Source organism: Pseudopipra pipra, chromosome 19 (genome assembly GCF_036250125.1).
Source record: "Pseudopipra pipra isolate bDixPip1 chromosome 19, bDixPip1.hap1, whole genome shotgun sequence".
In the NCBI taxonomy this organism is placed as follows: Eukaryota; Metazoa; Chordata; class Aves; order Passeriformes; family Pipridae; genus Pseudopipra; species Pseudopipra pipra.
The window spans coordinates 9,486,602-9,500,179 of NC_087567.1; the positions used below are offsets into that span (position 1 = coordinate 9,486,602).

At 39.4% G+C, this 13,578-nt stretch overlaps 1 protein-coding gene across 3 annotated transcripts in view; it reads left to right on the top strand.

The window, feature by feature from the left end:
* The window catches only part of HELZ (helicase with zinc finger), an 83,411-nt gene that overhangs the window by 53,993 nt on the left and 15,840 nt on the right, over positions 1 to 13,578 (top strand). For all 3 annotated transcript variants that reach the window (XM_064676433.1, XM_064676434.1, XM_064676435.1), the window contains 6 exons: positions 40 to 158; positions 1,573 to 1,718; positions 4,154 to 4,301; positions 6,597 to 6,780; positions 7,695 to 7,923; positions 10,995 to 11,199. In XM_064676433.1, the coding sequence (XP_064532503.1) occupies positions 40 to 158; positions 1,573 to 1,718; positions 4,154 to 4,301; positions 6,597 to 6,780; positions 7,695 to 7,923; positions 10,995 to 11,199 (1,031 nt within the window). The remainder of the gene's footprint in view (positions 1 to 39; positions 159 to 1,572; positions 1,719 to 4,153; positions 4,302 to 6,596; positions 6,781 to 7,694; positions 7,924 to 10,994; positions 11,200 to 13,578) is intronic.

The window sequence follows — 13,578 nt, forward strand, 5'->3', positions numbered from 1 at the left end:
TTTCAAATTCATTTATTTGCTGATATCTCTGTTTTACAGGGTTTTTTACACACATTCTGTTAGATGAAGCTGCTCAAGCTATGGAGTGTGAAACTATTATGCCTCTGGCATTAGCTAATAAAAACACAAGGATTGTCTTGGCTGGAGACCATATGCAGGTAAGAGCTGTGGAATTTTTGAGTATGAAGTGCATATATATATATTGCATTCATATTTATATATTTAAGTTATTTATCTGCTCCAAATCCTATAATAGATGGGGAATCCAAGGAGAATTCAAAGGATGTTATTTGGATAAGATACAGGGGTGGTTATTCCAGGCAGGGGTTTATGACTGCTGTTCCCTGTTGGTTTTTGAAGGAATTCAAGACTATGGAGTATCTTTATTATGATTTAGACAACTTCTTTTACATTTTTATTAGAAGCATCGTAGTCTGGTGAGGATTTGAACAGGAAGGAAATAGGAAAGTGAAAGTAGCCAGTGCCTTTATGTGGGAGCTGCTTGGTTTACAGAGTTTAAAACACTGATTATGGCTGTCATTTTGCAGCCTGTAGGCATGAGAAAGCATGCTTGGAAAAGTCAGCTTTCCTTGCTTTATTGATTTTTAGGCCAGATTTATTTGGTTTCATAGATTTGGCTTCAATTCTCTTTGACATTTCACAGTAGCAAAGGAGTGGATGTTTGCTTTGGTACAGTAACAACCTCAGAGTGGTGTTGCCACCTGTGATTTAATCCTGCTGGATCATTTCAAGTCATGATATTGGTAATCCCGAGGACTGGGGGAGTGCTTTTTAAATATAGATCTCAAAAGTGCTTTCCAAGGTGTTGAAAATCTTACAACTTCAGGCTCAATCTCCTAAACCCAGCTGGGTGGATGAAGTTTTGGCCTGTTTGTCTCTATATCTTCTTACAGAAGATAATCAGCTCAGGTATCCAGTATTTAAATCTCAAAAACTTAATATTTAGCTCAAGTGAAACTCAAGGTCAGAATCTGAATCACATGTATTCAGAATGTCAAAACAGATTGGCTTTATTTCTACATTTTGAAATTTTATTTTAAAAACTTCTTGTTCATCATCTTTGGTTCTGTTTCTCCTGCTCTGATAGATAGTGGTTTTATTGTTGAACAAGCCCAGAAGTAGTTTAGTGTAACAGTAACTGGGTCACTTGGGTTTTTGGTTTTTTTTCAAAAACATTCTATTTAACTTTTTTAATTGTGTTAAAATTTCTTTATTTTCTGATCTGTGCTATTTGTGGTAGTAGCTTAATTGTAAAGAGGTTATCAGAGCAGTGGTGGAATGTCATTAGAGTAGACATAAGGGCTCTTCTCTTTGCTTAGTTATTGAATGTTTTATTGTTCTTTTAAGACCATGCTGGTCTTTTGTCATTTTTGTAGTAGGAATGGGCATTTTTCTGGAATAGCCTTGATCTGTGTCTTCCAACTCTGAATGTGCAGTAAAAATAAAGTTTCATTTTTTTTTGTTTGATGCAAAAATTCTTATGTTGGGAGCATGAAATTCCGAGTCCACATCCTTAGTTACATTTTCTTTGTGTGTGTGTGTCTATTACAGCTCAGTCCTTTTGTCTACAGTGAATTTGCCAGGGAAAGGAACCTTCATGTCTCCTTGCTGGACCGGCTCTACGAGCACTACCCCGCGGAATTCCCGTGCCGGATCCTGCTGTGTGAGAACTATCGCTCCCATGAAGCAATCATCAAGTAGGTGTGAACTTTTTCACTGTATCACGTGCTTCTCTGACTGGTGTGAGTGAACCAAGGAACAGCCAAGCACAGCTGAAGTGTCTCTCTAAGGAAATCTTAATTGGGGGGTGAAATTTGCTCTCCTAGAACAGCTGCCAGTGGTCTGTGCCACTTGGTGGTGGGACAGACCCCTCGTTCAGGTGGGGATGCTTTGGCTGCAAGACTTGCCCACTAAGCCAAAGCAGAGCTAACTTGCCCTTTTTAAACATTAGGCAGCATATTATGTAGGGTCTGTGTTTCTTTGAGCCATTTCAGAATTTTAGATTTACTGGGGTGGATTATCTTGGAATTGTAGGCTGTGGGCAGTGTAAGGAACATATGGATATGCAACTGTGAACAGAAAAAAATAGGTCACATTTTGAGCGTGTCTCTTTACTGTTGACATCTTCTATTACTTCTTTCAAGACACATTAATCAGTGGGTTTGCATTTTTATGCTATGATAAACTAATGGCTGCTAGTGTAATGAGCTCATCCATGAACTGTGCTAGAAAGAATAAGTGCAGTCATGGGGAAAAATGCTAAAGTTTAAATCCTGGCTCAAATATGTACTGAGGAATATTGTGTTGGTATCCAGTCATACTAATTAGGTTATCACTGTGTTCAAAGCAAAAGCAGAAATATTTAAGTGCTCTGGGGAATCAAAAGTGAGAATGTAAAATATTTCCTTGCACAGCTTGATCTGTCTTCACTTTATGGACTTTGTAATTATAGACTCAGTAATGCTTAATTTCTTACACACTTCTTGGAACTGTGAGTTTGAAATGAGAGAGCATTTGAAAAGGAAGGGATTGTTTCAGCTTTTGTTTAGAGATCACTTCCATGAAATTTGCCTCAGAAAGATGATGAAAATTCACTTCAGCACTTGGAGTTCAGACAGTGAGTTCCTAGAAGGATCCACTGTGCTGAACAACAAGGTAAGGACTGCAGGAACACCCCCAGGGCTGGGCTGGGAAGAGTCCAGTGTGCCCAGTCCCACCAGGAAGGATTGCTGTGGGAAGTGAAGGCAGCTGAACTCTCTCAGGGTGGTCCCTTTAGATGTCTCAGGTCCACTTTTTTGTAAAAAGTGAAATTTCTCCTGACAAATGGGACCATGGCACTTAAGACAGAAGTAAGTGTGGGAAGATGGTTCATGGAGGGCTCATTAATCATCCCAACCTCACTGAAATAGAGACACCATGAGAAATTAAGGGAAGAACAAGCCATTAGTTCAGCCTGACTTTGGAGCTGTAATTGGAAAAAACAGTCTGTGTAGAAATAGTTTTGTTCTTTAATGAGATCTCATTACCAAGAGCTAATTTGCAGAAGAAATTGTTAATTTTGCTGATAGGCAGCAGTGGACTGACTGCAGCTCCATCCAGGGTTGTCCAGGGTAAGCCAGGTCAGGTCAGGGGTGGGCTGCAGTTGTTTGATGGTGCTTTGGTAGCAGACAAGTTTCTTTGGCTTTTCCATGACCAGCTACTTCCATCTTAAGCTACAACAGCTGGAATCCTGGAAGAGCTCAGTGGACCCCCCAACTGCACAGGGTCCTGCTTTGGTTGTCTTCATGTCAGGCTGTGTTCAGGTTCCTGCATCCACTGAGTGATGTCCAGAGAACATTGAGGTTGGATGCTGAGCATTGAAAAGTTAAATTCACTGATTACTGGAAGACAGTACATTAGTTTAGCCCAACTGTGCCTGCAGTATAGAGGATTTATAGCAAACTGCAATCTCTTCTTGCTGCCTTTTCGTCTCGTTGCATTCAGTTTGCCTTCTTCCCTCCTGGTGAAGGCACCATGAAAGTGGTCCTTGCCTCGTTTCTTTTTCAATCAGCCAGCTCTGGAATGGCTGCTGCCAGCAGAGGAACCGTGTTCTGGTTGTGTTTCTGATGTCTGGCAACACAGATTGGCCTGGAGTAGAAGTCACAGAGGAAAAGGTTGCTTGAAAGCTCAACACTTGGCTTGTGTCGTGCTCAGCACACATGAAATCTGTAGTAAATTTATCTTCCAAGTTTAATAACTCTTAACTGATGTGAGCAGGCTCATCATCCAACCAGCCTGGGGAATAACCAGTGCCAGACACCAAGTGTTCTCTCTGCCCAGTTTCCAGCCACCAGAACTTCTGAGTGAAACATGAGTGAGAATGTTCATAACTTTGTCAAGCTTTCGATTAGAAGGAAGAACGGCCTTTGTAGAAAAAGTGTTGGAAAAGCATATTTTTAGTGCCTTCTGCTCTGTCTGTAGTATGGAAATATCAGTTCAGAGAAATCACTTGAAGATGCTGAATAGTAATTAGTGGTTCTGTTTTCCTTATGAAGTATTTTGTGGTTGCATATTTTATCAGTGAGATTTGCATATTTTTGTCAGTGAGCTCACATGTAGACTCCACATTTTATCCTGTTTTGCCTTGTTACAGTTACACATCTGAACTTTTCTATGAAGGCAAATTGATGGCAAGTGGAAAACAGCCAGCACACAAAGACTTCTACCCTCTGACTTTCTTCACAGCACGTGGAGAGGATGTGCAAGAGAAAAATAGTACAGCTTTTTACAACAATGCAGAGGTAACTCTCCTTTGGCTTTATTCTTGATTGTTCTCTTAAAGCTCCCCCCAAATTTACTGGTTTGTGCTCAGTGTAGGTAGAAGACATAAACTGTGGAGTTTGCTAAACATGATGTAGTGAAAATTGCAGTGGTAGTAAACATTTCTACTAATTTCTCTTCTTTTTTTCTTTGCAAATTGTAAGCTGCATAACGTTCTCTCAGGCTCATTCTTCAGCATGTCTTTCCACATAATTTGTGTGGCATTCTGATGGATGTATCTTAGCAACTGAGAGTAACTGCAGGTTGAAGTAAAACTCAGATTTCTTTGACTGTTGTAGAAATGTTCCCACTCAGATAAGACTCCTCTGGAGTAACATTTCACATTTGCTTTAATATGTTTAGGATCAGTGTGTCTCACTGATCATGGGTAGATGAGACTTTTTTAGGTGAGAACTTCTTCTCAATATGTTTGTTTCATATAGATTTATTTGTGGTCTTCAAAAATTACTTTCCATCTCATGTCTTCCTTTGCATTTAAAAAAACCCCAACCCAAACCCACCAAATCAACCAACCAACAAACACGTGAGCAGCACCCACGTCCCACCCCTGACTTGTTAATACTTTCTGTAGTGGAAGATGCCTTTTTCCAGTCACCTCTAGTTAGGGGAGGGAGAGAAAATCATAGAAATATCATGAATTTTCTTAAGCCTAGGAGGAGTTTTAACTTGTTGGGCTGCAGTTGAGCAGCAGTGCTTGTTATGAAGGACTACTGAGCTGTGTTTTCCCCTTGTTGGTCATGGTGTGGTTCATCTGATGCACAATTTTAAACCTGTTTGTTGTTGTTATGAAGCACTTTTTAGGCATTCTTTGATGTATTAAAATATCTACTGAAATAAAAAGCTTCAGTGACTTCTGGACACAGCACTGAAAAAAAACCTGAAGGCACCTGACCACTTTCATTAATCTTACTTGGATTACTTTGCCATTTAAAAAAGTTGTAAAAGACCTAAAAATATCTTCAGTGACCAAGTAACAGTCTGAAAACTGTGAGTCATTAACAGCCACGGGCAGAAATGAAGGACAAGGGCTGCTGAAACACCAACAGGAAAAACTGAAATTAGATGATGAGGGAGATTTTTTCTGTTTGACCCTTAATGGCTGTTTGCATTGGGGCATCTCATGGTTCATTGGTGCCTGTATTAAGAATTAATCTGGAAAATGCACTTTCCCTTTTTGGTCGTAGTTCTGAAATTTCCCTGTGTGGTGTTAATTCTAAATTCATACCCAGGAGCTTTATGCTTTCAGAGAAGCTTGCCAGAATACCTACAAAAGATCATTACTACAAAAGACCATTGTGCTGTGGTTTTTATAGATATCAAAGTTTATTCTAATGTCCTTTGTCAGTAGAACTGGCTTTTAAATACAGTTTATGTTGCCAAAAGTTATATTCAGGTCTTGCTCTGAGACAGCCACATTTTCACTGCCTTCTAAAATTACCCAAAATAAACTATTTGTGACTTTTTAAGGATGAAGAGAATTTTTTTTTTTTCAAGAGGCTGAGCTTACTTTTGTGATGCTGTAGGAGAACTGCATCATCAATTCTCGTGCTTTAAATAGCTGGAGAAATATTTATTGAATGACACATTGAATGTAAATTTAAAACAAAAACCAAAAGAAAAGCAACTCCTGGAGTGCAGTACCTCTGTTTGGTGTGTTGAAATGAGCTGCTGTAGCAGGAGGTTACTTTGAGCCTGTCTCCTCACAGGAGGAGGTTCTCAGGTTTTATTACTCCTTAGTCTTCTCAGTAGCACATTTCATAGTCTTTTATCAAGATGAACTGGCAGTTGTTGAATAATCTGGAATTCCCAGTGATACCCTTTGGAATGGGAAGTGATTGTGTTCTGGTATATGGACTCTCTTTCCAGAGTTACCAATCTCTAAGATGACATATATAAAATCCAGAATAAAAATCAAATAATCTCTATTTAGGCAATACATTTACTTATGGAAATTGGATCAAGTGTGGCAAGACAGGTCCTACTCGACATTTTCATAGGAATGAAAATTCAGATTATAATATCCAAGTTTTTACTTTAAAGATGACATTTTAAGATAACAAAAAGATAGGGTATAGTAAATACATTGGTTTAATTCATGGTATTTTAGAGTATCACCCTAGAATGCAATAACATTATTGCTTTTGTAATACTGTGTCATATATTACAAAAATAAGCTTTAGAGCTTTAAAATTCGAGTTCTCTTTCCATATCAAAGAATGGATCATCCTTTCATGAATTCTGCCTTTTCTTTTCAGGTGTTTGAAGTAGTGGAGCGTGTTGAAGAATTAAGAAGGAAGTGGCCTGTTGCCTGGGGCAAGTTGGACGACGGCAGCATCGGGGTGGTGACGCCTTACGCCGATCAAGTGTTCAGGATTCGGGCTGAACTGAGGAAAAAAAGGCTCTCAGATGTCAGTGTGGAGAGAGTGCTCAATGTTCAGGGTGAGCAACAGCTCTGTGCCCCAAAAACGGGCTGAGGAAGTGAAGAATGGGAGGGGTGAAGTTAAATAAGACTTAATGAAATTACCGTCAATCGATGGAAACGGGCGAGCTGTGACACAGGTGGTGTTGCAGCCCCGACTACCAGAGCAATAAACTCGGGTGTGTGAGATTGTGTGTTCTCAAAATGAAGTTCAGGCTTGCTTAAAAAAAATAAATTGAGTGAAAAATGTGAGAACTGATTGATTTTTAACATAAGGGGACAGCCAGGGTTCCAAGTGAAAATGTAACGAGGCTTTAGCCTCAAAATGTTTTACTGATTTTTTTTTTTCATCTGTGGAATAAACTGTAAAAAACCTGAGAGAAATTTAGGTATTTCTTCCTGGAATCACATTGATAATAAGAATTTTGTGTAGGCATAGCCTGTTGCTAGGTTGCACTTTTAGTCAGTGATAAACAAAGGCAGATAATAATAAAGTAACTGAGTGACAGTGAGTGGTGTGGGCTCTGTTTTTTCATGGTTGATATTGGTATAGTTGAGAAATTTTAAAATACCAATCAAGAATGTCCAGAACTTTTACTTAAGGTAGAATAAATAAGTTCAAGGTTTGTTATTGGCTGCCTGGCAATGTTGTGAAGATAATGAACATTTCAGAAAGTTCTGGAGTGATTAATATCGAGGTGAAAAATAAGTTTTTTAAAGAGGAAATATTCTTGTAATGGAATGTGCTATTTATAGTGCATCTTTTAAAATTTTCAAATCTTATTATTCTTGCATAAAGCTCTTCATGGGAAGGGTAGCTCTCAGTTCAGAATATCTAGGTGTGAAACGTGGCTGGCAAGTGCTGTGTTCTGGTTGTGGTAAGAGCAGAAACAGCAACAATTATCTCAGACGTTTGTTTTTTGTCTCCTTTTAGGAAAACAGTTCAGAGTTTTGTTTCTCAGCACAGTACGAACACGGCACACGTGCAAACATAAGCAAACCCCAATTAAAAGGAAAGAGCAGTTACTGGAGGATTCAACAGAAGACTTGGATTATGGTTTTCTGTCCAATTACAAACTTCTCAACACTGCCATTACAAGAGCACAATCCTTGGTAGCTGTGGTGGGAGACCCTATTGCTTTGTGTTCCATTGGAAGATGCAGGTACTTTATGGATGTTCCTTGGTTAATCAGGGCTGAGGGTACTAGAAAATGTGTTTATCTGTGATGGATTTAGTAAAATGATAAACTGGCTTTTCGTGTATTTATAGTTGCTTGGATTTTCACTTGACAGTAACAATTGAAGATGCTTCATTTTACTTTCCAGTAGAGGTTCTTTTGTACACCTGTTAAAATTTTATACATAAATAAAAGTAATGGATAATTTGGAGTTTAAAAATTGTGATGTGACATGCTATTTTAAAGTTGTATATTATGCCAGTTGTAGGGTGGTAGAAGACTTTAAAAACCTTATTTATGTTTTGATATGTCTTCATGACACCTGGAAAAAACTCGGTAAGGTTTGAGTGAATTGACTTTTTATAGGCCTAAATGAATAAAAGTGGAAAATGCTGAGATGTGTAAACACTGATGTTAAGGAGACCAGGTTCTTGTTCTTCAAAGGTTTTTTTTTTTCCAGTGGAGGAGCTGAGATTTTGAGATGATCAGAGATAAACCCTGCAGCTGATTTCTCGAAGAGAGGAAACACTGCACTAACTACATTATTAAAATAAAGCTAAAAATACGTGTTAGTCAGTTGTTACATCTCTGTTGTGTTCTACTTTCCTGAGCAGTATTCTACTGTCTTGAAAAGGAATGTGGTTTTCAAGGATTAGAAGTGAAGAAGCCAAATGGAACCCAAATCTGTGTTTACTGCATTTATGACACAGAATCTGAATTTAACCACTTACCTGCTGGGACCACGTCAGGGGGATCTGTACCTGAACACAGAGATCTGCTCTGAATGGCTCAGAACATATTATTGACAGAGAAGTAATGGTTGTGGGTTTAGTTCACTTTTCCCTTTACCTGGTTGGGTTTTTTAGCCATGAGCTGGTTTATGTAATGAACTGATGAGAAAGAGCCCCTGTGCCTCCTGAATGCTCCTTCAAAATACCTGAAATGGGGCATGCAAAAACTTAATAAAATAAAAATACAGACTGTCAGCAGGTAAATGAATTACAGGCTTGGCAGTTAAGCATTGAGTTTGCATTTTGAAGACCAGCAGCTGTTTATATATGTATAGCTGTTCCAAATTATAAAACAAAAAGATAATTAGGAAACAAGGGGCACTGAAACTTTATTAAGATGTAGCTCGAGCTTTCTCTGTAATACACCATTGTCTTGTTTCACTGAATAATTGAACATTCACTCTTTGAAAATAGTGCTGGAGGGGCTCAGGCAGAATGCTGGGAAGAGGGTTCTTTTTTAGTACAACAGGACTATAGAAGTCTGAAAGAAGTGACATTTCGTTAGGAAAAACAGACCTCAAAAAAGTTGAGAGTGTACTCGAATTTTATAAATATTCTAATACCTGTCAAAATGAGTCAGGACTGTAATGATGGTTGGGGAGAGCTTTGTGAAGTGTGCCCAGGGTGATCATTCTGTTCCTCTGTGCTCCAACCGGACCAGACAGGGCTGTTTTGGCAGAAACCTCCTTTAAACTGCCGAGCACACCGAGAGGCTGCAGCGTTTTATTCTCTGTTCTTACACCCCAGTACAAGTGTTCCATGTACAGCCCAAAGTGTTCCATGTGTGCAGAGACTGCTTGGGGCATCCTGAGCAAAAGTGGATGAGTCTCAGTGGATTTGTGGTGCTTGGTTTGGTGACTGAGTTGATTAATCAGAGGGAATTCCATCATTAAAGCATCCCACTGAAGTATTTAATTTTGGGTTTTAATCCTCACTTAAAACCTTGCAAGATCTGTTTGCCTTAGAGCAAAATGCACAAAAAGGGCCATCTTGCATCGTGAATTTTAAAAGAGCATTTCTTACCTCTGTAAAATCACAACAGAAGATGGGCTTTTGGGGAGAACTATTTGGAATTCTTAAATATATCAGGAGCATTACAGAATTCCTGCAAGACAGACATTTGTTCTTTTCCACAAAGTCAGCTACTCAGCAAAATGTGACACTGCTGTTAAAATCAGTGTGCAGCAATCTCCCATTTTACAGGTTTTGGGGAAATAACAGTGTTTGCTTACAGGCCAGGCCTTATTACTGAAGGGTGAACAAGCATGAGTTATAATCAAGCACACTTTTAAGATCATTGTCTTTTAATACTCTTTTTCACTAACTTTCATTATTCTTGATTTTTTTGAAAGAGACAGCTCAGTCAGGTTTGTTTTTTTTTTTAAAGTGACATCTTCAGACCTTATTTAAATATCTTTTAAGCTTCAATGACTTCACCCAAGAAGTTCTTTGAGGTTAAAGAAAAAATAAAATAAGTGTAAAGAGTTTGTAGAGATCTTGCTGTGGATGTTAACAATATAAAGACTTTATAAGCAGTAGAAAAATGTGTCATGAGAAAGGAGAAGGCAGGGAAGAATGTTCTTTTATTACATGGTTTAAATAACCCCTCCAAAAAGCTGGAAGCAGAATTTTCATAGAGGAGACGTGTGTCGTCTGCTGGTTGTCTTTCTGGTTCAAAATTACTTCTATATGTTATAGAAAAATCTGACACACAATAAAATTTATGGTTTTATTTGTTTTCCACCAGAGGATCTCAAAGGATCTCTAGATACTCCCAAATATTAATCTTCACGTGCCTCTGAAGTGTTTGACAAGAGCAGTTTTGAGGGAATATCTCACCTTTGGTGTTTGTTACACTGAATGATCTGCCTTAATTCAGAGAATATATTTGACATCATCTGGGACTGAGAATCTGTATAATCCCCATGACTATTTCAGTCTTAACAAGTTCCTTAAATCATATGCTTTTCAAAATTTTAAGCATTGTTGGTTTTATAGGAAAAAATCCCCGGTTGGACCTGTCCATGACATTAATATTGGAAATGATACACACCCAGTGCTTTGCTCTGACACCATGGACAGACCTGTGTGTGCATTTTAAATAACTGGGGAGCTTTACATTGTGCTGTGGGGTTGCAGGGTGGGTGCCTTGGGGTATAAAATGAGCATCTACAAAGAATAAAAATGCCACAGTTCTGTTGAGTCTGTTTTAATTTTCACGACAGCCATTGAGTCTTACCCACTGTTTCTGAATTGTTTCCATAGGAAATTCTGGGAAAGGTTCATTGCCCTGTGCCATGAGAATGAAAGTCTTCATGGGATCACGTTTGAGCAGATCAAAGCTCAGTTGGAGGCTTTGGAGTTGAAGAAAACCTACGTGTTGAACCCTCTGGCTCCCGAGTTCATCCCCCGAGCTCTGCGGCATCAGCACTCGGCCAATCCCACCAAGCAGCAGCAGTCCCCTCCAAAGGTAAAGCATTCCCAGCCATGGAATTGTCAGAAGGGGAAGTGAATGCAGAGAAATGACAGGAAAGGTTTATGGAACAGGTTGTTTGTTTTAAAATTGCATCAATGCAATCAGAAACGAGTGTGAATTCTGGAGCGATCTGCGAGCGATCCGCAGCGTTTTCAGGTGAAGGCTCCAGACTTGTATTATAATACAGCATTTAGGGGTGTCCAAGTCCTGTTTCCTTACTAAAACATACACCTTGGGTCACTCTGGTTTGTTCAGTGGTAAACTTCAACCTCAGGGTTTAGATAAACCAAATTAAACCCTCTGACCGAGAGCCGATCCCTGTCACAGGCACCTCGTGCTCTGCCTGTACCCCAAAGAAACAACAGGCAAGAGGAGTATAAGGAAACAACAAAACAATGGGCAAAAGGGATTTGGTTTGATTTAAAAATCACATTTAAAATTCGGGGACTTGTATTACGTCAGGTAATTTTTTGATGTAATTAGAAATATATTGTAAAGCAGTATCTTGCACAGATTGGCTCCGTAATAATGTCCTTCACAAGACCAGATTTCAGCAGCATCAAGAGGGCAGAGATATGAAATTACCTCTGAGTGGTAATTTCATCAGCTGCTTTATAAAAGCAGGTGAAGAAGTGATGAAAATATGTGGCTTCCTTAGGATGATAAGGAACAACACTAAATTTTAGAGCTTTCTTGGAGGGTGATATATTAGTAATTAATTCTATTTTAATGCTTCTTTGTAGTTTATTTGAGTTGTAGTTGTAAAAATGTAGTTCGTTTGAGTTATAATTTAATTAAAATGTGTTTAGAGATGCAGCTGAAATGCAGGTTGTCAACTTTGTGATGAACTCAGTTGCACAAGAAGGAAGAAATGTATGAATTTCCCATAGCTTTGCATTTGTGTTGCAGGCTGTATCATTGAAACAAAATTTTTACGACAGGTTTTTTAACAATACAAAAAGGAAAGCCTTCCCTTTGGCAGTCCTTCCCTAAAGAAGGTTTGTAAGTGAGAACATTTGGTTTCTTCATCAAGATGCATTACTTTCTGAAACAAACACCAGATTTCTAAAGCATCTAGTCATGTGTCAAAACACTGGGCCTACGAAAAACCAGAAATTACAACATTATCTTTAAAATCCACTGCTGCACTCTCCATTTTTCTTGAGTGCCTCAGCCTTGAATGCATTTTCTTTAACAGAACGTCATTATTAATACTTTTAGTTTCCTAAATGAAATAAAAAGAAGGTATTTGAAAATGCAGGTATAGTACATTTAGGGAAAAAAGGGGGGTGGGTGCTGGGGGAAGTGAGAATCTTGTGAGTAGATGGCTCTGTTTATTTTCCCTCGATTTGTTGGTAAACTGAGCCCTTGTGATGCAGGAATGCCAAGAGACACTTTCAAACTGCCAGCACTGTATTTTCAGCTTCAGATCCGAGGTGTCTAAACCCCCTGTGTCATAATTCTAAATAAAATCTCTTCCCCCTGGATACAATTGCCAGGCAGTGTGTGCAGTACCAGCAGTGCAGCAAGCAGGTAACACCCAGGCACACACAGAATATGGCTGTGAGCAGGGATACATTTCCCTTTGCTCGAGTTTTAAAAGCAGATGGTTAGCTTTGCTTATTTTAGACCTCCTAAGTACAATATTTAACACTGGAAATGAAAGATTAAAAACCTAGTGCTGGTGTATTTTGTAGCGAAAAAGTGAGAAGAGCCTCTGACACCGTGTTTTGTGGTGAGTTTGTGGACATCTGTGCAGGGCAGGGCTCGTCTTTCACATGCTGTGAAAAGTGATTTTGAACAAACAGCACCTTCTTATTCAGCAGAATTGCTCCTGGATTTATGTAAGGGCATTAAAAACCTCCTTGCTGTTTAGATTTTAAAGAAGGAAAAATGTTTGAGTCTTGCCTCTGTGAGAGGCAAACCAGCCAACACAGAACGGGCTGGCTGGGGGCATCTGCCTTCCCCCGTGTTCCTGTGGCTTGGCTGGGCATGGAGGTGAGGAGGGAACAGCAGAGTTGGACAGGGACAGCCTTTATTGAAGGTGATGATGTGGAAAAGGAAAGTTTTCAGAACTCAGAGCTTCCCTCGGGGTAGTTCCCGTACAGTGAATTAGGCTCTGACTTCACAGCTTTGCCTCCCTCCCTCCTGCTGCCTCTGCTCCAGCTTTTGGTCTGGATTCAGGCACTGAGGTCAGGGAGCATCATCATCCTCCACATCTCCTGCAGTCGGTGAGGGCCACAGGTCTGGTTATATCTCTGGAGAACACTAAAGGGGGATCCAAGGAGTGACAAGCTGTTAACTGCCTGCAGTCACCCAAAGCTTGGGCTGAGCTTCCTCTGAGCACCTTTATGTAACGTGGATTTTGATACT